General features: G+C 39.6%; 1 protein-coding gene across 1 annotated transcript in view; it reads right to left on the bottom strand.

Moving 5' to 3' along the window:
• Positions 1-23,391: 23,391 nt before the first annotated feature.
• Positions 23,392-26,046, bottom strand: part of IL13RA1 (interleukin 13 receptor subunit alpha 1) — a 67,633-nt gene continuing 64,978 nt past the window's right edge. The window contains exon 11 of the mRNA XM_061138016.1: positions 23,392-25,883. Within this exon, the coding sequence (XP_060993999.1) occupies positions 25,791-25,883 (93 nt within the window). The 3' untranslated portion in view covers positions 23,392-25,790. The remainder of the gene's footprint in view (positions 25,884-26,046) is intronic.

Genomic DNA, 26,046 nt, shown 5'->3' with positions numbered 1-26,046 from the left:
CTCTGTTACCTGTTTACCTTCATCTGTTACCTGTTTAAGCTTCTCCTGAAACTTTGTTGAGATAGACACTGTTCCCTCATCAAAGGACTGAGAGCATACAGGCACTTCACACCAGGGCTTTGACTCAGCCCTGGAAGTCAAGGCTGGGGTGAGGGTGCTTACAGGAGATCCTGCCCATATGGGACCCTGGGGGCAGCATATTTCATGAAAATCTTCAACAAGAGGGTGAAATGAGATATTTTTAAACAAACAAAAGCTAAGAGGGTTTGTTACCAGCAGACTGCACTAATGGAAATTTTAAAGGATGTACTTCAGGAGGAAAATGATTTGGGAAGAACTAAATGCAGGAAAGAATGAAGAGCAAGAAAAGTCATAGTATGTGGACAATGTAAGGGAACATTGACAACAGAGGGGATCATAAAAAAGTCTATGCTATTTTTTTAAAAATAAACTTTAAGTACCATACAGTAAGAAAAGACTTCAGAAGGGACATAAATGGAGTTCAACTTTTCTAAGAGACTTGTATCATATCAGAAGTGATTTAGGTATTTATTAAATTTATACTTTGATAAGGTAGCTATCTATGTAAGAATTAATAGGAAGTAACTATTAAAATAATAGCGACAGGGACTTCCCTGGGGGTCCAGTGATTAGGACTCTGAGCTCTCATTGGGCACGGTTCAAATTTGATTCCTGGTCAGGGAACCAAAATATCACAAGCCACATGGCGTGACCAAAATTAATAATAATAATAGTGACAGAATAATTGAATAAAAAAAATTCTGAGTCAATTTTTTAAGTTAAGAAAGAAGAGGTTAAAAGAATAGAAGGGAAAAAAGATAGATGAAAACAATACAAGTACAGAAACCCAAATATATTAATAATTTTATAAATGTTTCTGTACTACATGCTCAAGTTAAAAAATATTGTCAGAAGGAATTACTAAATACACCCATTGCTTTTCAGGAGAGATTAATCCAAAATATAAGGATACAGATAGGTTGCCAAGAAAAGATGGAGAGAGACAAATCATACAAATAACATTTCAGTGATAGAAAACTTGTACAGCTGTGTTCGTATCAGACAAAATACACTTAAAAGCAGAAAGCATTATCAGAGATAGAAGGTTATTTTTAATGATAAAAGGTTCAATTCACCAGGAATGATTTTGCACTTATAACAAAATCCCAAAATACATAAAGGAAAAGTTAACTTATGTAAAGGAGAAATAGACAACACTCATAGTTGATCAAGGAGAGGAAAAAAATTGTCTTTGAGGATATAGAATATATATATTATATTCAAACAATATAATTAATAATTTTGAGTTAATAGCCAATGTATAAAACACCACCCGCCAACAACTATAGAATACACATACAGAACATTTGTAAAATTTGAGCATGTACTAGGACAGAAAGCAAGTCTCAATACACTTCAAAAATTGAAATCTGATCATAATGCAAATAAACTACAAATCAATAAATAGAAAAGATAACTGGAAAGCTTCTATGTTCAGAAATTAAGATACTGACTGAAATAACAAATTGGTCAAAGAAGAAACATAGTGAAAGTACAAAAATTTGTAGTTGAATAATAATGAAAATACTCATATCAAAACTTGTGCTAAAACAGTGGTTAGTTGTTGTAGCTAAAACAGTGCTTAGAAGGAAAAGTATCTTTTGACAATGATGAAAGGCTAAAAGTCCATGTGGTAAGTATCTATTTCAAGACTTAAGAAAGCAAAAAGTATAAGCCCAACAAAATTAGGACAACATGAAATGATAAAATTAAGAATATAAATTAATGAAATAGAAAGCAATAAAGACAACAAGTCAAGAATGTCCTATCTTGAACTGGAGTTCTAGCCAGGGAAATCAGACAAGAAAAAGAAGTAAACAGCACTGGACTGGAAAAAAAGAAGTAATTATAGAGGACATGATTTTGCATATAGAAAAGACCACAGAAACCATTAAAAAAAAAAACTTCTAGAATGAATAAACTAGTTCAGCGTGATTGTAAGATATAAGATCAAGCCTGGATGCTTGGTATACTGGGCAAGTTCATATAGTACAAATAAATGGCAACCCACTCCAGTATTCTTGCCTGGAAAATCCCATGGACAGAGGATCCTGGTGGGCTACAGTCCATGGGGATGGAAACAGTTGGACACGACTGAGTGACTGAGCATACACTCTTTCAGAGAAAACTTTAGTCCCTTGCATTCAGTAGACAAGTGTTCTTAGAAGTTGCTTAAATCATATTGTAGACATTTCTCCAGGGATGGTATAGAAATGGCCAATAAACACGTGAAAAGATGCTCAACATCATTAACCATGAGGGAAATGCAAATCAAAACCACAATGAAATACCACTTTATACCTACTAAGATGTCTGTAATAAAAAAGAGACAAGTGTTGGCAAGGATATGGAGAAATTTGAATCCTCAAATATTGCTGGTGGGAATATAAAATAATACAGCCACTTTGGAAAACAGTCTGGAATTTCCTCAAAACATCATTAAATGTGGAATTACCAGATCATGCAAAAATTCCACTCCTAGGTGAATACTTGAGAGAAATGGAAATGTATATCAATATAAAAACTTGTACATGAATGTTCATAACAGCACTATTAGTAACAAATGGAAACAGCCCAAATGTCCATCAACTGATGAATAGTTAAGAGGAAGGAAGTTCTGATACATGTTACAATATGGATAAACCTTGGGGACATTATCCTAATCCATGAAAGAAGCCAGTCACAAAAAGGTCACATATTGTATGATTCCATTTATAGGAAATGTTCAGAACAGACAAATGTAAAGAGGTCAAAAGTAGATCAATGGCTGCTAGGAGTTGATAGAGGAGGAAAAAGGGGGAGACTGTCAATGAGTTTCTTTCTTTCTTTTTTTTGGCCATGCTTGGCAGCATGCAGGATCTTAGTTCCCAGACCAGGGATAGAACCCATGCCCTTTGCTGTGGAATATAGAGTCTTAACCACTGGACTGCCAGGGAATTCCCCATGGTTTCTTTTTGCAAATATAAAAATATTTGCTGATATAAAAATATTCTAAAATGATTGTGATGATGATTGCACAACTCTGAATTATTTTTAAAAACATTGAATTGTACAACTTAAAAGAATGAATTTTATGGATGCACACTGTAGCACAATAAAGCTGTTTTAAAAAAAAGAACACTTGTGGTATGCATCCATTTATATAAAGTTCAAACACAGGTGAGACTATATTGTTCAGACATGTATTCAGAGATCATAAAACTAAAAGAAAGCAAGGAAATATTAAATATATACATATTAAATAAAGTCAGGATAGTGTTTACCCTGCAGGTGAGGGTGGAGTTTTTATTGAAAAGAAACCTCCAGCGGGCTTCCCCAGTATTTTATTCCTGACCTTGACTGGTGGTTACATAGGCATTTTTTTTTCTGTTTGTTAAAATGTACATATGTGTTCTGTGCACATTTCTATGTAAATGTCCTATTTTTGATAAAACAATAAAATTAAATTCATTCACGTGAGTTTATGTGGACTACATCGAACTGTTAAAATGTTGGACTGAGCCAAGTTATTCATTCCAGATATTTAAAGAAAAGAAGTTCTGTATTAACTGTCAGTGAGAGTCAAAGACATCATAGAGGTGGACAGGAAGTAGGGCCGAGGAAGAAAGAAGAGGATTTGACTTTCTTAAGAAGTACTACTACTCCTTGGGGTCCTGAGCAATGCACTGAAGACGGGGTAATTGTGGTGAAGTATCCAGCCTCCGCAGCCAAAGCAACTAGGTTCAAATTCTGCAACTGCCACTTAGTTTCTGACTCCTCCTCTGTCTCAGTTTCCATATCTGTCAAGGGAGTTTATAATCCCATCTTGCTTTAAATGTTATTGTGAGGATTAAAGAAGACTACCCTTCTAAGGTCTTGTGTGCTCGGTAACTATCATCTGTTACTATTTCTTCCTAAAGCTCTTAATAGGGCTTCCCAGGTGGCACAGTGGTCAAGAATCTCCCAGTCAATGCAGGAGACACATTGGGTCAGGCGACTTCCCTGGGTCGGGAAGATCCCCTGGAGGCAGAAAGGGCAACCCGCTCCAGTATTCTCGCCTGGAGAATCCCAAGGACAGAGGAGCCTGGCGGGCTACAGTCCATGGGATTGCAAAGAGTCAGACACAACTGAGCGACTGAGCACACACAAGTTCTTAATAAGGTGAAGAAATTCATTCTGAGTCCCTGTTGTATGTCTATGAGATACACAAAAATAAGTTCTCGCACTTCTCCACTTGGAGCCCTGTCCCTTTTCTATTGACAAGGTGGTGCCCCACACGTATTAAATATCCAGTGTCCTCATGCTACTATGTTTTCCCTCACACAGCCCTCTTGGTACCAATCATGAAAAGAATGAGGGCTGCCATTCATTGAGGGTTTTGATGTCCTTGGCACTATCTTCTACAGGCACATTCTCAGCTTGATCTTTTACTTCACCCCTGTGTTTAGTGACTATTTTTTCTTGGGGAAAAATATATGTTAATGGCACTAAAGTTTTCTTATCCAAGCCATAAGGTAAATCCAGCTATAGGAATGGGCATAGTTACCGTTGGAGTTTCCTTTCTCAGAACTCTTCTAAGGCCAACTCAAACTCAGTCTCGAAATTGTGTGGGAAAGGGCCCGTCTGCCATTGCTGTGCATCAGGCATGGTTATGATCACTGGGGGCAAGAGCAAGGGCACGGCAGAAACTGGAGCTCTTTGTTCCTGAGGATGTCTCCAATGTTCTGAGGAATTAGCTAAGGACTCTTACTTTTGGTGGGTTCCAGCCCATACTGAGGCCCTGAGGCTGTTCTATCTCTCTCACAATTACATTGCTGGGACAGAGTGGCTATCCTTCAAATCCAGGCAATTTTTTTCCAATATTCTGTGACATTTAAAGAAGCAGATGGAACAACTTGTCAGATGCTTGTCTGAAGCTGCTCACCTGAGCCCCCAAATCCTTCCCCTCAGTCAACAGATTTTTCATAAAGGAACACCAATCTCTCTGGATCATCACCACCCTTTGCATCCCTACTCCCTTAGATGCTGAGGCCATTTCTGGATTCAGAACCTTTGGGTAGGCTCTTTTATACCACCCTCTGCCCTCATTGGCCCCTTGTAATTCTATCACAGTTAGAAAGAATAGAACTAGTTTGTGGAATGATTTTGATTTATTCAAAGTTTCCATGACAGCAGATGGAATTGAGTATCTTCTCTGCTATAGCCACAGTGCCCAGCTTTGCACCTGCCACAAAGCAAATACTCAATCAGTATTTGTCAAAGAATGAATGAATGAACAAGAGAGAGCAAAGTAGAAATGAACAAATGTAATTGTTCTAAAACTTTTGCAGAGCTGTCATACAGAAGACAGAGGATTTTTTAAATTAACCATTTATTTTGAAATAATTTCAAAGTTACAGAATAGTTACAAGAATATTACAAAGAATTTTCACATGCCATATTATACAGATCCCACCAATTTAAACTATTTTGGCATTTTATCACTCTCGCTACTTTTTTCTGAACTAGGTCTGTTAAACATACCATGTTACTTTATTTCTTAATATTTTAGTGCATAATTTCAAAGGACAAGGACATTTCCATAGATAACCACAGTCCAGTTATCAAATTCAGTAAGTTTAATGTGATACACTATTGCAGTTCTTATTCCAGTTTTTCCAATTGTAAGGGAAGATTTTTTTTTCTGTTTGGTTCCCCAAGGCAGAAGGAAGATTAAGAGGTAGATATATGAGGAATGTAATTTTTGGCTATATAATATAAAGATTGTAGAATGGTCTACCAATGAATAAAATGGCCTTTCTCCAAAGATAGGGAACACTCTGTTGTTGGAGGTATTTAGGTAGAGACTAGATGACCTGTTAGGAATGAAGGAAGAGGAGATGACTTTTGAACATGAGCTACAGAACAAGCTTCTATGTACTTCTCTAAACTAGATGACTTATATGCAATATACTGGGCTTGATTCTTTTTTTCCACTTACCATTTCTTTTTTCTTTAAGTTTTTTGATGTGGACCATATTTAAAGTCTTTATTGAATTTGTTACAGTATTGTTTCTGTTTTATGTTTTGTTTTGTTTTTGCTTTTGTTTTTTTTGGCCAAGAAGCAGGTAAAATCTTAGTTCCCCAACCACGGATTGAACCCATTCCCCCTGCATTGGAAGCGGAAGTCTTAACCACTAGACCACCAGGAAAGTTCCTCATCTAGTGTCAGAGTTGGCCCTATGTGTAGCTGGAGTAGCCAGCCTCTTCCATGACATGGTGTTGAAGCAACCTCAGTGTTCCATTAGCCTGAAACTATTTTCTCTGACATGTTCTATAAACAGGTCAGCTCTGAAATAATAATATTAATGAAAGTTTGCTGCTACAAGCTGTGGATGACGCCAGGATTCTTGGCCTCCAGAGGAGAGGAATTTGATCTGGGGCCAGTGACAAGTCTTGATCACTTAGAGCTTTTTGTGTAGCAAAGTTTTATTAAAGTATAAAAGAGATAGTGAAGGCTTCCGACATAGACATCAGAAGGGGAGAGAGAGAGTGCCCCCTTGCTAGTTTTTAGTAAGAAGCTATATACCTATTAACAAGTTGCAAATTAGAGAAAGGAAATGCCTCAAAATTGAGAGAGTTGCACCAGGCCCTTCACCCACAATATGCATTTTGAGATAGTATTGGCACAAGGTGAGTCATCCCAGGCCATACAAAAATTGACATGAATTTTGAAGAAAGGCAGATTTTCAAGCAAATACATAGTTCATTAAAACATAGCTTAAGGAAGACATTTCCATGAGAGAAACACATTGATTAGCTCAAGGTTTGAGATAAAGTTAAGCTCAGGTGGAACCAGATAACCACAATGGTGTGATCACTCACATAGAGGCAGACATCCTAGAGTGTGTGAAGTCAAATGGGCCTTAGGAAGCATCACTATGAATAAAGCTGGTGGAGGTGATGGAATTCCAGTTGAGTTATTTTATATCCTAAAAGATGATGCTGTGAAAGTGCTGCACTCAATATGCCAGCAAATTTGGAAAACTCAGCAGTGGCGATAGGACCAGAGGAGGTCATTTTTCATTCCAATCCCAAAGAAAGGCAATGCAAAAGAATGTTCAAACTTCTGCACAATTGCACTCATCTCACACACTAGCAAACTAATGCCCAAAATTCTCCAAGCTAGGCTTCAACAGTACGTGAACCAAGAATTTCCAAATGTTCAAGCTGGATTTAGAAAAGGCAGAGGAACCAGAGTTCAAATTGCCAACATCCACTGGATCATTGAAAAAGCAAGAGAGTTCCAGAAAAACATCTACGTCTGCTTCATTGACTACACCAAAGCCTTTGACTGTGTGGATCACAACAAACTGTGGAAAATTCTTAAAGAGATGGGAATACCATCTGCCTCCTGACCTGCCTCCTGAGAAATCTGTATGCATGTCAAGAAGCAAAAGTTAGAACTGGACATGGAAAAATGGACTGGTTCCAAATTGGGGAAGGAGCACCTCAAGGCTATATATTGTTACCCTGCTTATTTAACTTATATGCAGAATATATCATGTGAAGTGCCAGGCTGGATGAATCACAAGCTGGAATCAAGATTGCTGGGAGAAACAAAAATAGCCTAGACATGGAGAAAGCAATAGCAACCCACTCCAGTACTCTTGCCTGGAAAATCCCTTGGACAGAGGAGCCTGGTGGGCTGCAGTCCATGGGGTCGCTAAGGGTCGGACACGACTGAGTGACTTCACTTTCACACATTGGAGAAGGAAATGGCAACCCACTCCAGTGTTCTTGCCTGGAGAATCCCAGGGATGGCGGAGGCCGGTGGGCTGCCATCTATGGGGTTGCACAGAGTTGGACACGACTGAAGCTATTTAGCAGCAACAGCAGCATATATGCAGATGACATTACCCTTATGGCAGAAAGTGAAAAGGAACTAAAGAACCTCTTGATGAATGTGAAAGAGGAGAGTGAAAAAGCTGGCTTAAAACTCAACATTGAGAAAACTAAGATCATGGCATCTGGTCCTATCATTTCATGGCAAATAGATGGGGAAACAGTGGAAACAATGACAGACTTTATTTTCTTGGGCTCCAAAATCACTGCAGATGGTGACTGCAGCCATGAAATTAAATGCTTGCTCCTTGGAAGAACAGCTATGACCAACCTAGGCAGCATATTAAAAAGCAGGGACATTACTTTGCCGGCGAAGGTCCATCTAGTCAAAGCTGTGATTTTTCCAGTAGTCATGTATGGATGTGAGAGTTGGATTATAAACAAAGCTGAGTGCCAAAGAACTGATGCTTTTGAACTGTGGTATTGGAGAAGACTCTTGAGAGTCCCTTGGACTGCAAGGAGATCAAACCAGTCAATTCGAAAGGAAATCAGTCCCGAATATTCATTGGAGGGACTGATGCTGAAGCTGAAGTTCCAATACTTTGGCCATCTGATGCGAAGAACTGACTTATTGGAAAAGACCCTGATGCTGGGAAAGATTGAAGACAGGAAGAGAAGGGAACGACAGAGGATGAGATGGTTGGATGGTATCACTGACTCAATGGACATGAGTTTGAGCAAACTTTAGGAGTTAGTGATGGACAAGGAAGCCTGGAGTGCTGCAGTCCAGGGTTCGCAAAGAGTCAGAAACAGCTGAGCAATGAATTGAAGTGAACTGATGACAATACAGGATTAGAAGAGAATAGAAAAAAAAATGCCTGCCACTTGCAGTTTTATTTCCTCCTGCTGCTTGGGGACTTCTGGCCTCCCTACTGCGGCTATTAACACTCTTACTTAACACGTTCTACGTGCTTAGGGCCAGGCATTGGTGTAACTGCTTTGGATATGTTAATTCATTATGTCTCCAAATCCGCCCCCCCCCCCCCCCGCCCCACCACATGATGCAGCTCTTATCATTAGCCCTATTTTAACAACAAGGAATCTGAAGTTCAGATAGATTTTGATATCTTAATTTGATTCAAGTTCAATGTGCTAGAACACTTAAGACATTATGTTCTAGTTCAAGTGAGTGTATATGGAGATTTTTTAAATTGGTTTAATTCTTAGAAAAATAAAAATGAAAGAAAGAAGTCAAAATCTAGTATTTCAAGACTTCAAGAAAATTAATATTTCTTTATCTACTTATATCTATTCTTTTCTGAAAGGGGCAGCCTAATCTGTAGTTACTATTTAATTTCTACTATGTTTCCTGATTTTCTGATTGTTGCTGTAATTATTATTTTTATTTTAGACACATACTTTTCACTTTAATTGACATGCCAACTCAGGATTAAAGGGTCTCCTAAGGATTGTCTATGTAAAGCCTGGAATTTCCCTACTGCACTATCATTCTAGAAGACAGGGGAACCAGGAAAATGGTTCCTTCTTTGCCCAGCCTTATGGGATCCATATTCTTCAGAACAGTTAACTCCTGGCTAATTCCACTAATCCTTCAAATTTCAGCTTAAATGTCACCTCCTTAGAAAAGTTTTTGTTACCCTTCAAGACTAGGTCAGATTCCCTTGTTACCTGCTCTGACTGCATCATGAAACTTTCCTTTATAGCAATGATCACATTTTATATGATTATTTTTCTGTCTCTATAGTTAGACGGTAATACAACTTTTTGAGGGGTCCCACTTGTTTAAGTATTTACTGGTATTATTATGAACAACAAGCTCTCTGTCAAATTCAAACCTTTCATTTTTTATTTTACTTATTTACTTATTTGGGGTTGTACTGCACAACATGTGGGATTACTTCCCCTACCAGGGACCAAACCCGCTGCCTTGGAACCATGGAGTCTTAACCACTGGACCACCAGGGAAGTCCCAGGGTCCCATCTGTTTTTGCTTCTCAAAGTGTCTTCAGCACCTAGCACACTATCAGTTCGGTCACTCAGTCATGTCTGACTCTTTGCGAGCCCATGGACTGCAGCACGCCAGGCTTCCCTGTCCATCACCAACTCCCGGAGCTTACTCAAACTCATGTCCATCGAGTCAGTGATGCCATCCAACCATCTCATCTTCTGTTGTCCCCTTCTCCTCCTGCCCTCAATCTTTCCCAGCAACAGGGTCTTTCCTAGTGAGTCAGTTCTTCGCATCAGGTGGCCAAATTATTGGAGTTTTAGTTTCAGCATTGGTCCTTCCAATGAATATTCAAGACTGATTTCCTTTAGGATAGACTGGTTGGATCTCCTTACAGTCCAAGGGACTCTCAAGAGTCTTCTCCAACACCACAGTTCAAAAGCATCAATTCTTCAGTGTTCAGCTTTCTTTATCATCCAACTCTCACATTCATACATGACTACTGGAAAAACCATAGCTTTGACTAGATGGAACTTTATTGGCAAAGTAATGTCCCTGCTTTTTAATATGCTAAGTTGGTCATAGCTATTCTTCCAAGGAGTAAGTGTGTTTTAATTTCATGGCTGCAGTCACCATCTGCAGTGATTTTGGAGCCCCCCCCCACCCCCCGCCAAATAGAGTCTCTTACTGTTTCTACTGTTTCCCCATCTATTTGTCATGAAATGATGGGACCAGATGCCATGATCTTAGTTTCTGAATGTTGAACTTTAAGCCAACTTTTTCACTCTTCTCTTTCAATTTCATCAAGAAGCTCTTTAGTTCTTCTTTGCTTTCTGTCATAATGGTAACATCATCTACTATCTGAGGTTATTGCTATTTCTCTCTTGATTCCAGCTTGTGCTTCATCTAGCCTGGCATGTTGCATAATGTACTCTGCATATAAGTTAAATAAGCAGGGTGACAATATGCAGCTTTGATATACTCCTTTCCCAATTTGGAACCAGTCTGTTGTTTCATGTCCGGTTCTAACTTTTGTTTCTTGGCCTGCATACAGTTTTCTCAGGAGGCAGGTCAGGTTGTCTGGTATTCCCATCTCTTGAAGAATTTTCCACAGTTTGTTGTGATCCACACAGTCAAAGGCTTTGGTGTAGTCAATAAAGCAGAAGTAGAGTTTTTTTCTGGAACTCTTGCTTTTTCGATGATCCAATGGATGTTGGCAATTTAATCTCTGGCAATTTGATGTATAGCATACTATAGCCCGTTTGTTGAATGAATGAATGAAAAGATGAAGGTCCAGTTCCATTACTAAAAAGGAGGCTGGCAAAAGAAAACATTCAACAATTAAGTGGACCCCCTGAATGCTAAATGTGGGATATTCTACAACAGTATCAAAAATCAGGGCAGCCAGTGATTCAGTCAAAACCAAGAATTCGATGGGTCCCACAAGGAATTGCAGTCCAGGCTAGCATTTTGGTCAGTAGCTACAAGACAACAAGGGCAGCATGAAAGATCTCAATCTAGTGCTGGGATGCCAGACTGGAAGCAGTCTGTGGTCAAGGTCAAGCCCTTCAGGAAAGAAATGATACTATGGAACATCTGCCCCCAGGTTTCTTCCCTGGTGACAGAGAAATAGATCTGGCGGAAAAGAATTTGAGGGGGAATTCCCCGGCTGTCCAGTGGTTAGGACTTGGGGCTTTCGCGGCTGAGGGCCTGGGTTCAATCCCCGCTGCGGGAACTAAAATGCCTCAAGCCACGTGGCACAGCCAAAAAAAATAATAAATCGAGGAAGAACTGTAAAAGACTTTCGAGAGGCGACGTCTTTCTTGCTGGCTCCAAAATACGTCCCCTCTCACTAAGTGGTTTCCGCAAAGCCGCCCTTACAGTTTCTCCATACAGCCCCCAGAGGGCAGCAGTGCGTTAGTCTTCAGCTAGAAGGTCCTGCCTAGCGCTCCGTCTCTCCGGCTGTCCCATGACTGCCTCACCGTAAGCTTAGGTTTGGAGTTTCTTCACCCTGTGCCCAGAAGGCTTGCAATGTGTCCTCTCCTGGGAGTGCCCCACATCGGTCTTCCTGGTGTTAGGCTTCCGAGACCCCGACTCTTGAAGTCACTCTCCTCTCACTGGCACCCCTGAGTGCCCTCCACCCTGATGGAAATCATGACCCAGTGGTTCCCTCCAACAATCCATGTCAACATGTCCAAAACAGAATTCCTATTTCTCGTCTGCCCCATCCCCCACCCCCACTCAAGCCTGCACATCTATCATCTTTTGTTTGTTTTGGCCGCACCGCAATGCATGTGGGGATATCAGTTCCCCCGACCTGGGATGGCACCCACATTCCTGGTTTGAAGTGTGGCATTTTAACCGCTGGACCACCCGGGATGTCCCGTCTCTCTGTCATCTTGGACACCTTCCATCCATTCTCGGTGAGTCCACCTCTGAAATATTTCAGATCTGCACCCTCTTCTCCAATTTCGCTGGCACCTCTTGCCTGACCTCCTATCTCATCTGTTTGTCTCCATCATCTCGCCTCCACAATCCATCCTGGTACCGTGATCTCTGCCTTCACTCCAATTTCTCCAAGGATAAGAGCGTCCCTTTTGATAATCTCTTCAAATTCTACTCACACTTCAAATTGCAGATCAACCAGTACTTTCTTTAAGAAATTTTTCTGGCTCTCCTCCCAGCCACATAACGCATGTCACTCGTTACCCTGCCTGTCTACAGCACTTTATTTAGACCTCTTTTTCTAGCTCTAATTTTTAGCATTCTGCCTTGCATAATATTTATTATTTATATAGATGAATATTTCCTTCCATCCCTTAGCTCAGGAGGGCAACTGCGTGGCACAAATTTTTCAACTCATCCCCCAGCAGCACCCAATAAGAGACATCGTTATTAGATCCTAGCTGTAATCCTACTGGGTCCAAATTCTATCTCAAAATCCTTCTCAAAACAGTACTCTAGGCAGAACTGATCCACAAGATGAAACAAATTTTCCATCCCTGCCCCGGGCTATGAAAAACATTAAGACAGAAAGCATATGCTATTCTTCTTTTAATAATAGCATCTTGAATATAATCTATACTCATTTAAAGACTTCTTGAATGAATGAATTAAAAAAGTGGAATGGAGCAGACCCTGGCAGCAGGAATGCTGTTCCCAGACTCCAGGGTTCAATTTAATCCTTTTTTTTTTTCACTCCAATATATCTACTCTATCCTGCTGGTAACAGATATAGTGTATATCAATATTTCCCAATAGTATTCAAGGCAGAAACTTACTGAAAGCTGCATGACTAAGTGTACACTCAGCAGATTTAAGGAGCATGTACTTAACCATGCGTTAACTTTTCTGAGCTTAATATTCAGACTCATAAACCTGTTTTTCTACCCTGCTTTCAGATTTTCAGTGCATTTAAAAATACCATAAAGAGGTTGCACTATTTTGGTCTTAATCCATGCCAAAGTTCTCTTTCAGTGTCACATTTCCAGCATGCTCATATCGGTCATTATCCTGAGGGGAAAAAATGATGCAACACATGTATGCTTTGTACTGCCATTTGCAAGACCATTCCCTACATATATTAAAAGTTGGCAAAAAAAAAATTTGGCATTTGGGTGAGTGTGTGTATGTGTGTGTTTGCATGCAAGCTTGCAGGGTTTTTGTTTTTTGGTTTTTTCCCCAAGGAAAACAATGTTGTGTAAGAACTTGGCGGTTTCAAGGCCAAACTTGAGTTTTCACTTATTTCACAGGTGTCTTACTGTTCTTATAAAGAATTTCTGGAGTCCAATTGGACATTTAACTAATGTTTAGTCACAGCAATCTGGAAAGGAAAAAAAAAAAGCTACTTTGTGGTAACAGGGTCATATTCTTTACTGGTTGTCAACATCATATGGTTTGAGGGCCAACGATTGTTTCCAAATCCTTGCCCCTGAGTATCACAGAGCAACAGTATTCAAAATTCCACCATGAGACTTTTTGGGTCTCAACTTAAACAAATTAAAAAAGATTTATGAGACAGTTGAGGAAATATGAACATTGACTGGATATTTGGTAGTATTAAGCAATTATTATTCATTTTTAACTGCAATAATGGTATTGCTGCTACTTTTAAAATAAAAGGGTCCTCAGCTTTTAGAGATGTATGCCCTGATATGTTTGCTGATGAAATGATAGTGTTTGGGATTTACTGTTTTTAGCTTTTTTTTTTTTGACATGGACCATTTTTAAAGCCTTTGTTACAATATTGCTTCTGCTTTATTATTATTATTATTATTATTGGCCACAAGGCTTGTGGGATCTTAGCTCCCTGACCAGGGATCCGAACCTGCACTCCCTGCATTGGAAGGTGAAGTTTTAACCACTGGATCCACAGGGAAGTCCCTGGGACTTACTTTAAAATAATTTATTGTGTGGGGGGTAGAGAATGGGTGGAGGTTTAGCTGAAACAAGAGTTTCCATGTTGATAATTGTTGAAGCCAGATGATGAGTATATGATTGGTCATTCATTGTAAAAAATCTCTACTTTTATGCTGGAACTTTTCCATAATAAATGATTTTCAAAAATATATGAATCTTATATATATATGAATCTTACCCAGGAACAATTATCCACAAATATCTTGGCCATCCTTGACTTTAGCAAAGATGAACTGATCAAATTTCTTAAAGGAGGTGGAGGCTAAAAGGAAGATAAAATGAGGCAGATAAATCTGAAAAGAGAGGAAGTTGGGAACATAGAATCTTGGAACATAGAATCTTGCCAGAGTGGACAAGCCACTGCCAGCCACAGAGAGAGAGCATTTGGGAGTGGGAGTAGCTGGAGAGAGAATGCTGTAAGAAAGTAGTAAACTCAAAAGAAGGAAAGGATCCTGTGTATGCATGTTGGTGAGGGCTAGTGAGATGCAGCTGGAATGTCAAAGCTGTAAAACAAACTTACCTTTTGGGTCAAGCTAGCTTTGTCTCCCCTCTAGTGCCTTTGGAAACATCATGGAGATAAGGCATTTAGAATTCACTCCTGGTCCAATTCTCAAGTCAAACAGTAACTTATAGAATCATCTTCTGTTTTTGTCTACATTTTCAAATCTACAAGTCTTGGGTCAGCTACTATTTTTCTATATTTGCTTCCATTTTTGGTCTAAAAACACTCAAAAGTTACCATTTTAATGATGGTGGATGGCAGACCTGAAGGGGCTCCTGTAGATCACTTACTCCTTTTCCCAGGAGAGAAAACAGAAACTAAGAGGAAGGAAGTGAGGTGCCTAGCATTGTACAGTGTGGGGACATGGTAGGCACTCAATAAATGTCTGTTGAATCCAGGATTGGTACATTCTAGTATAACTCTTCCCTATAGCTTAAACGGTAAAGAATCTGCATGCTATTCATGTTGAGGTTTGACAGAAAACAACAAAATTCTATAAAGCAATTATCTTTTAATTAAAAAAATATTTTTTTTAAGTTAAAAAAAAAAAAAGAATCTGCCTGAAGTGCAGGAGACTCAGGTTCGATCCCTGGGTCCAGAAGATCCTCTGGAGGAGGGAATGGCAATCCACTCCAGAATTCTTGCTTGGAAAATTCCATGGACAGAGGAGCCTGGAGGGCTACAGTCCGTGGGGTCACAAAGAGTCAGATACAACTGAGCAACTAATACACACTGTATAACTCTACCAAGAAATTACAGCTGGCATCAGATATGATTGGTTGGTGCCCAGCTCACATAGTTTTAATACCATTCCTAGTTGGAAAAAATGAATAAATAAATAGAGAAAGCAAAGTTAGATCATCCCTGACTTACAGGCCTTCTTTCTCTATAATTCTAGTTCTGGTCTCCATGGGATCCCTATGTGCAGGCAGATCCCTATGTGCAGGCTCTTGGCTGTGAAGGTCATAGCTAATCCAGGTCTCTCTTGGGTCTGTTTGTTGATTGTCTGTTAGCCTCCTTAGTGCCACAGGCACTGGCTAGCCTTATTTTGGGCTGCATGGCAGAATGTACATCACTCCATACGTTCAAGGTTTGCACTGCACTCCCATAGTGAGAAAATGGTGAGTTGGGCTCCAAAGTACCTATTTCACTGTCAAGGAGTATTATCATTATTTTTCCAATTTTTGATCTCCCCCAGGGGTGAGGGGAGAAAGTGAAGCTGTGGAGTGTTTTTCCCCCCCAACGCTTGAAAAGTAGAAAAAAAAAAAAAAAGAAAGAAAGGGAAAAAATAACAAACCTACTTTTAATCTTAAGCATTTCAAATGTAAACAAAAGAGTTAAGCTTTGAATTCTAGCATTCTAAGATTCTAATATTGCTAACTAGATTTATACCATATTTTTCTAAAACAGTACAATTAGAAAATGTCATGCCATTACAAATTCAGTACAATGAAGGTTAATAGTATAATAAGATATTGTAAAAGCAAGATATATTGCTGCCACTAGGATCGTCATTTTCACATAAGAAGGAAAAAGGAATTGATGCTAGAAAAACAGTATGTGCAATTATAGCCATCATTTATTGAAGTTCACTTTACATGGTTTATTTCCTCAACATCTCAAAATAACCTGATGAGGTAGGTCCTTTTATCACCATTTTACAGATGAGAACTGAAGCTCAGACAGATGAAGTTGAGGAAACCCCCCAAAAGTGGGACCAAAAGATGATTAGCTAGAGCATGAAAGATGTGAAAATGAGAGAATCAGTCTAAGACATACAATATCCAATTTGTAGGAGTTCTAGAAGTAGAGAAAACAAAAAAGATATTATGTGAGAAATAATACAATGTCTCAAAAAAGAAAGATAAGTTTTTGATTGAAAGGGCTCACAAAAGCCCAGCCCAGTAAATGGAAGATAATGGATAAGAAGGTATATTACTGTTTAATGTTAAAACACTAAAGATCAAATGAGAACATTTAAAGTTTGTAGGAAAAAAGTGTATCCAAAAAAATAAGAAATCTTTCAAAAAACATAAGAAATCAATAGATGATCAGACTCTTCAAAAGCAACACTAGAACCAAGAACATTGGGATAAGGTTTTCAAAATTCTTACAGGAAATTGTTTCTAATTAAGAATTCTTCAACTGGTGAAACTTTGAATGATGTATGAAGACATATTCAGACACAGAAGGGTTTTATTCAAATTACCTCCCATGCAATCTTTCTAAAGAAGTTAGTGCAGGGTATGGTCCAGCAAAACTAGATCATAAAGCAATCGAGAGGACAACCTGAGATCTAGGAAACAGAATCTAACACAGAAGAGAAGCAAAGGGAATTTCTGGGATGACAGCTGGGTAGCAGACAAATGGGGCAACCCTTCCAGAATGGAGCAGGAGGGCAGCAAACTCCACCAGGGTTGTCTCTAAGAAAAATACATGAATCTCATATATTACCTAATATACTTGACCATACTAAGTGGAGTTTAATGGTTTCAATAAAGTTTGAGCCTGGACTCACAGTAGGTTTATAGAAAAACAAATCAAATCAAATGTACAGTGTGGGGAATATAGTCACTAACTGTAATATCTTTGTTTGGTGACATGTTGGAACTAGACTTACTGTAGTGATCAGTTTGCAATGTATATAAATATCGAATCACTATGTTGTATAACAGGAACCAACATAGGTCAATTACACTTCGAAACCAAACAAATAAAGTCATAGAAAAAGAGATCAGATTTGTGGTTACCAGAGGCAGGGGGCAGGGGAATTGGATGAACACAGTCAAAAGGTACAAACTTGCAGTTACAAGATAAAACAAGTACTGTGTATATAATGTACAACATGACAAATATTGATGTATATATACATCATATAATGATGAAATATAATGTACAACATGATAAACATGGCTGTATGTTATATGTGAAAGTTGTTATGAGAATAGATCCTAAGAGTTCTTACCCCAAGAAAAAAATTGTTTTTTCCTATCTCTTTAATTTTGTATCTATGTGAGATGATGGATGTTTGCTAAACTTACTGTGGAAATTATTTCATGATATATGTAAATCAAATCATTATGTTGTACACCTTAAATTTATGAAGTCAGTCAGTCAGTTCAGTTGCTCAGTCATGTCCAGCTCTTTGCGACCCCATGGACTGCAGCACACCAGGCTTCCCTGTGTTTCATTATCTCCTGGAGCTTGCTCAAACTCATGTCAGTGATGCCATTCAGTCAGTGATGCCATTCAGCCATCTCATCCTCTGTTGTCCCCTTCTCCTCCCGCCTTCAATCTTTCCCAGCATCAGGGTCTTTTCCAATGAGTCAGTTCTTTGCATCAGGTGGCCAAAGTATTGGAGCTTCAGCTTCAGCATCAGTCCTTCCAATAAATATTCAAGACTGATTTCCTTTAGGATTGACTGGTTCGATCTCCTTGCTGTCCACTTATTAAGTACTGTATGACAATTATATCTCAATAAAACTGGAAGAAAAAAAACAAATCAAAGCAAAAGAGACAATTTGGGAATCACAAAATAAAGGCACTGCAGTTAACAGCACTTTACATGGATCAACTGTAGAGCAATAATTATACAGTATAATGCAAATATTGAATATTTAAGCCCAAATTTGTTACATTTGCGGAAGGGAATTATGGGTGCACATGGTGTGTATGTAAAGCTAGTTCCTCAGGTTCTATAGTAGAAATTTAGAAATAGATAATCTCTAAGCCTAAGTAAAAATAAGAAATAGCATAAGTATTAGGGTATTATTCCAAAGTAAAGAGTTATATGCCAAAAGAAACAGCTACAAATGTTGAAAGCAGTTTTAAACAACACAGATTTATTAGCTTACAGCAGGTCAGAAGGGCAGCCCAGCACGACTGAATTCTCTGCTCAGGGTCTCACAAGGCTGAAATCACACCAGGCTGGCCAACCTGGGCTCCTCTCTAGAGGCACTGGGGGAGAGTCTGTTTTCAGGCTCATTCAGATTGCTGGCAGGATGCAGTTCCCTCTAACACTTTGTCCATGGCTTCTTCCATCCTTAAGCCAGCAACAACATTTTGGGTCCTTTCTGTGTTTTGAATCTCTCCTCCTCTTATGTTTTCAACCAGAGAAATTTCTCTGCTTCTAGGGGCTCAAATGACCACACCCAACCCACCCTCATAATACAAGATAATCTCCCCACTTAAAATTCTGTTATGTTAACCACATTTGCCTAGTCCTTAGAACTGACTCATTGGAAAAGACCCTGATGCTGGGAAAGACTGAAGGCAGGAGGAGAAGGGGACGACAGAGGATAAGATGGTTGGGTGGTGTCACTGACTTGAAGGACATGAGTTTGAGCAAACTCTGCGAGTTGGTGATGGACAGGGAAGCCTGGCGTGCTGCAATCCATGGGGTCACAGAGTTGGACACGACTGAGCAACTGAATTTTGCCATGTAAAGTAACATTGTCATGGGTTCCAAGGATTAGGGTGTGAGCCTCTCTCCTGGGAGGTGGAATCAGCATAAGAATGGCAGGGAAGGGGAACTTTTTTTTTTTTCCCCATTTATCTATATTAGTTGGAGGCTAATTACTTTACAATATTGTGGTGGTTTTTGTCATACATTGACATGAATCAGCCATGGATTTACATGTGTTCCCCATCCCAATTCCCCCTCCCACCTCCCTCTCTACCCAATCCCTCTGGGTCTTCCCAGTGCACCAGGCCCCAGCACTTGTCTCATGCATCCAACCTGGGCTGGTGATCTGTTTCACCCTAAATAATATACATGTTTCGATGCTGGAACTGTCTTTTTTACAAGCCCCGTGGTACTCTTTGAGTTTTAAAATTGTTGTTGTTCAGTCGCTCAGTCATTTCTGACTCTTTGTGACCCCATGGGCTGCAGCACACCAGGCTTTCCTGTTTTTCATTATCTCCTGGAGCTTGCTCAAACTCATGTCAGTGATGCCATTCAGCCATCTCATCCTCTGTTGTTCCCTTCTCCTCCCGCCTTCAATCTTTCCCAGCATCAGGGTCTTTTCCAATGAGTCAGTTCTTTGCATCAGGTAGCCAAAGTATTGCAGCTTCAGCTTCAGCATCAGTCCTTCCAATATTCAGGACTGATTTCCTTTAGGATTGACTGGTTTGATCTCCTTGCTGTTCAAGGGACTCTCAAGAGTCTTCTCCAGCACCACAGTTTGAAAGCATCAGTTCTTTGGTGCTCAGCCTTCTTTATGGTCCAACTCTCACATCCATACATGACTATGGGAAAAACCATAGTTTTGGCTATATGGACCTTTGTCCACAAAGACTTTTAAAATTAGGTACATGTTTTACGTTGATCAAATGAAATCCCAAAGGTTAATTGCAATGACCCAATTTCCAAGTATTGAATTCAAAGGGACTATTTTAGAGAATGCATCAGATGTAGTAGCAGATGTACAAGCAATCTGTATTATACAAAGTCCATTTTGGCATTTCTAGCAAAATGACTAAGACCTGCAAAGTATGTTAAGAAATACTTGTTAGGTACAACTATAGCTGGGCCCTTGGGAAAATTCTGGTTTGGATGAATCACAGTATTCTTCCAATGTATCAATTCCTTTGTTCTCACTGTTGTATAAAGGGCCGACTTTGGTTATTTTTGGCAGATACTGCTGATAGCTAACTATCTCCCATAGTGAGAATAGGAGGTGACCATAAACATATTCTCTTGATATGTAAAACAAAAGTCATCATCTTAATTTTTGCAGGATATCAGAACAGAGCCAATCTAGTCCAACCTCCTCATTTTACAGATGAGAACACTGAGGCTGAGAGAGAGAAAGGAAGCTGCCTATGGCATTGCTAGTGCACACAGCAAAGATCTTCACTTCTAAATGAGCTCTACAGCTTATGGCCATTGTTATGAGCCTGGATGGGATGATAAATCACTGTCTAACATCTTCACTTTCTAGATGGGGAAGTAGACGCAGACAGGAAGAGATACCTGTCAAAGTCATTTGAAACTCCTAAATTCTAATCCAGGTCTCTTTCCCTGTAGAAAGTAGCCTCTCCCTGACTAACCACCTGAAAGTGAAAGTGTTAGTTGCTCAGGCAGGTCTGACTCTTTGCCACCCTGTGGACTGTATTCCATCCTCTGTCCATGGAATTCTCCAGGCAAGAACACTGGAGTGGGTTGCCATTTCCTTCTCCAATGCATGAAAGTGAAAAGTGAAAGTGAAGTCGCTCAGTCATGACTGATTCTCAGCGACCCCATGGACTGCAGCCCACCAGGCTCCTCTGTCCATGGGATTTTCCAGGCAAGAGTGCTGGAGTGGGTTGCCATTGCCTTCTCCAGGACACGCCTTGCCCACGTCTAAATTTCTAGTGCCTAGCACACTGATTGGCTCATAGAGGAATCACAAATGAATCTTAAGACAGTGTATAAAAGTTTGCTTTGCAATGAAATAATTTATATTCTCAGTCTTCCAGTTGATAAGAACTCTGGTAATAATTTGAAATAAGATGTTTCTTCCTTAGCCTCCTAGGAGAAATAAGTACATCACTGGCTATATCACACAGGCTCTAAAGTCAGGCTGACTTGTTTTCCAGTTCTGTCCCAGTCATGAGCTATGTGATCTTGCACTCCCAACTGAATCACATTATGCCTTGCTTTCTTCATCTGTAACATGAAGATAATAACACAATTTATCTCATAGGACTCATATGGGGATTTAGTGAAATAACCCATGTAACTTGGTAGACAGTAGTTACTGGGTAACTATTAATTTTCTCTTTTTATATAATGGTCTACATAGTAAATGTTGAAAACTAACAGTGAAGTATTTTCCTGTTGCTAATGGCAAACTAAGTGTGACCATTAGAAAAGACAGCTAAAAGCCAAAGAACTTTCAGAAAGAAATCATGTTGGGGATTGATATAAAAGTACATCCAAATGTCAGCAAAACTCCTCCCTCACTTGAAGTAGAAGCATGCCAAGACTTTGCTACAGTATTTACAAAAAATATTATTGCTTGATCTAATCATTAGGGTTTACAAGAAAATAGTCTCTGAAATAAGTGTTCTGTTGTTGTTGTTCAGTCGCTAAGTCATATCAACTCTTTGTGACCCCATGGACTACAGCACACCAGGCTCCCCTGTCCTTCACTGTCTCCTGGAGTTTGCTCAAATTTGTGTTCACTGAGTTGGTGTTGCTATCTAACCACCTCACCCTCTGCCACCCCTTTCTCCTTTTGCCTTCAATCTTTCCCAGCATCAGGGTCTTTTCCAATGAGTTGGCTCTTTGCATCAGGTGGCCAAAGTATTACTTTCTTCTAAAACTATTAATATTCTAATAGCATGAAACACTACTCATGTGAGCACAAAGTTGTGCTTGTAAAAGAGCAGGACTGCATGGAAATGACAAAATGATAAATTATCCTGGAAAGCAAATGGGCTTAGATCATTCTGGCTCCTCTGCCCTGAGATGAGGTGAACACATTTGTAGCTACAGGAATTTGTTTTCTATAGATCTCATACAGATATATAACCTCAAGTGTCCCCAGTTAAATGTTTTCTGTCCTAATAGTGTTGATGTGTTGAGAATCAAAAGGCAGTTTCTTAATCAAAACTATACTTACCTGGAGGTGGATTTCCAGAATCTTCCTGTATCATTTTAAATAATTACAGAAGTAACCTGACCAAGACCAGCACTTCTATCCATACCCTAGGGCTTGGATCCTGGAAAGTTGCAGGGTAAGTGACAAATGTCAGGTTAAAGACCCACTCCTAGAACATAATACAAATGAGAAACTCTCCATGACATTCAAAGCATTTTGCTGTAGTTACAGAAAACATGGAAATATATTACTACCTCTTAAAAGGGAAACTTTTGAAAATGGATTTTCTTAGTCTCACATCTAACTTGCTTATGTGATTCATTCATAACTAGAGGTCCCTCATCATGTATATACCATGACAGTCTCCTGAAGTACACTGCACTCTGTGCTGTGCTTAGTCACTCAGTCGTGTCTGATGCTTTGTGACCTCATGGACTGTAACCTGCCAGGCTCCTCTGTCCATGGGGATTCTCCAGGCAAGAATACTGGAGTGGGTTGCCATGCCCTCCTCCAGGGGATCTTCCCAACCCAGGAATCAAACCCAGGTCTCCCACATTGCAGGCAGATTCTTTAATGTCTAAGCCACCAGGGAGGTCTGAGAATACTGGAGTGGGTAGCCTATCCATTCTCCAGGGGAACTTCCTGACACAGGAATCGAACCAGGGTCTCCTGCATTGCAGGTGGATTCTTTACCAGCTGAGCTACCAGGGAAGCCCACACTGCACTCTATTGGAAGCTTAAAATCAGAAAGGACCAGTTCCCCATTTCCCTTGTTAGAACCATGATTTATCAAATACTTATGTCCCTTTAGGTACTGTTTGCAAAGGCTGTGCTAATACTAAACCACATGCACACCTTTATCAGAAAACCCAGGCATGCCAAGAACAGCAGAGAAGCTCATGATAAATGGTTGTAAGATAAATTAGCAGTCTTGGAATTTTTTCCCAACTTACATTCTTTTAACTCCCAATTTTTTCTGCCATCTACTCCTCATAACCCTTTCTTTGAAATAAGACAAAAGGAAAACATTTGGGTGACATACAAAAAAAACAATATTTATTTTACTCAAGCTTTTCTGCAAGAAGTTAAACAAAATGATCCCCAGTTGAAGGCATTACCAAAAATGTTAACATAGTTTCATGTATCCCTTCTGTGCCAGATGAGGAAAAGACTTATCTGAATGAAAGAATAAGAATGACCATTCTTACAGTGGGTTTACTTAGCTATGTGGAGAAAAAAAAACATATAGGTTAGACATCAAATAGTACATAAACCTACTAATTTCCTATAGGTAGTGGGAATTAAGCTGATGTATTAAAGTATCCAATTGCTCTCAAGACCTGGGGATCACTTACCAGGAATTATAAAACAGCCATAGGCACTCCCATAATTCACCGCCCCATTGCCCCCCCCCCCCCCGCCCCCAACTATTTTGCTACCAAAAGAGCAAGATGGAAACAAAACACAATTTTCCCACTCTCAGGCTGCAGGACTGTCTGGCATCAGTAGTTCCTTAGATCACCAGAATATTAGAGCAACCCCCACCACTGCCATCTAAGTAGGATGACAGGAAAAATGGCTTTGGGTGAGGCATTTAGGTGTTGTATTTTCTGGAAGCGTAAGATCTGGCTAGGAAATAATAATCCCCTCCCTACACAGGAAAACCAAATATTCTTTCTGGAGAACAGTAGGGCAGAATGGAACATCCATGCCTGTCTTCCAGCCTCAACCTGACCTCAAATATAGAAGTGCAGGGAGGAAGCATCTTGACATCAGCCATTGCCATGAGCCCCAATTTCCTCCTCCACTGTGGTGCAAGGACATTGCCACTTTCGCCCAAACCTGTAAAGAGTAGGGATGTCTTATCTCCCTTCCCTCTAAGAGCAGGAATTGGAACTAGCACTATCTTATTAATATGAATGAATGAATGTTTGGAGAACTTGTGACATAGAGTTCTCAAGTTCCTACCAGTAATCTGAGTCTATGTGAGGAAGGCGACTTCTCATTTCCATACTCTGAATATAGAGGAAGTAGAAATAGAGGGAATATATATATACACATATGAATATGTTGTGGGCATGGGTGAGGATGGAGCCCTAACATAGGCAAAAAAAAAAAACAAAAACCCCACAAAGGACTAACGTTGGAGCCTGGGATGGCTGGCTATCAGTATTAGAAACGAAGCCTGCTAATAACCATTTGGGAGAGTAAGGGAAAAGAGAAAGATACAACTATTCTTTTTTTCTCAAGCAAATATCAAAGTTCTAAGTGAAGAGAATACTTTTCTGTGTAGAAAATGCATAAACAGTAAATGCTGAAAACCTTCAACTAAATGCAGACTCACACAGAAGTTACAAAATATGCGAGAATTAGTCAGTTTGTCAATCTACTCACACTTTTCCTGAGATGCAAATTACTCCCTGCTCCTCTAGGTGCTGTGAACAGATTTATATTCTAATTGCTAATGAGAGGTGAAAGAATACACAGAGGGAGATGAGGGAGAATGCAAAAGGGGAAATCAGGGTGGGGAGTGGGGAGCTGAAACATCTGAAAAATGACGGGTGGGGAGAAAAAACTGATTGAGCCCCAACTAGACTGTGAATTCTTTGAGGGAGTCAGCACTTCACAGCTGGAGGCCCAATACAATCTGGACATGTGCTAAATACTTGATCTGAATAGCAGTGGTGAAGAAGAAATTCATCATTAGAGATTGTGTCCTTCAAACTCTAATATCCAATAAGTTGTTCTGCCTCCACTGCCATTAAAAGCCTGCAGTGGCTTCAAAAGTTCTCAGTAAAGAAGCTGCCTCTGCTTTTTCTATAGTCACAGCTGGCCAACATGGATGCCTGGGCCTTTCAAAGCAGAGGAAAATCCTGCTGGAGGGGATGAAGATTCCAGACTATTAAAGAGTTTTAATAGCCGTAGCCCCAACTCAATGGGATCCCAAACAATAGATAACAGATTCTATCAATTCTGTTAGATGAATCAATTTTGTTAGATGTTCTCTATGACTCAAGTTTGACTTCAGCATTTACACCCAAAATGAGTTCTCCTACAAATAGTATGTTTTGGTATTATCTGAGAAAAAGAATTCAAAGCAGGCATAGATCCCTCAGGATGTTGTCACAACTCTTGATAAGATTAACTCAACTGCCATCATCACTTTCTAGCTTTTGCCCCCTAGTGTGAAGCCTTCGCAAAAGATGTCTGCTTTTATAATTCAACAAAAATGACTCCGTTCTTTTCTCCAAGGGCCTATTATTTTTAGTTTTTCGGTGCATGACTCAACAGAAAGACCTGTGGCTCTTATGAGCTGCCTGTTTTAAAATGGTCCAGTAGTCTCAGTTTCCCTTTAACAAGTTCCCAGATAATAAATGGAGAACGGAACGAATCTTCACAAGGTCACATTGAAGGTTAAAATAAATTATCCCCATCACTGAGAGGCTCTCTTCAGGCTTTCTATCAGCACTACAGAGTCAGTTTCTTCTTTGGTTTGTTTCTCATAGATGTCATACTTCTTCCAGTGCTAGAAGGGAAGAAAAAACACATGATGAATTTTCTAAACAGTGTTCTTTTCCTGAGTACCCACAGTAAGTGCCTATTTTTAGATTTGTGTGCATGGAACTCTGAGTGTATGTTTTCCTGTTTGTTTCAGGTTTTTGTTGTTGTTGTTGTTTTGACCCAAGAAT

Source organism: Dama dama, chromosome X (genome assembly GCF_033118175.1).
Source record: "Dama dama isolate Ldn47 chromosome X, ASM3311817v1, whole genome shotgun sequence".
Lineage (NCBI taxonomy): Eukaryota > Metazoa > Chordata > Mammalia > Artiodactyla > Cervidae > Dama > Dama dama.
The sequence above is the reverse complement of the archived record's forward strand: the minus strand, read 5'-3'. Positions and strand labels throughout refer to the sequence as shown.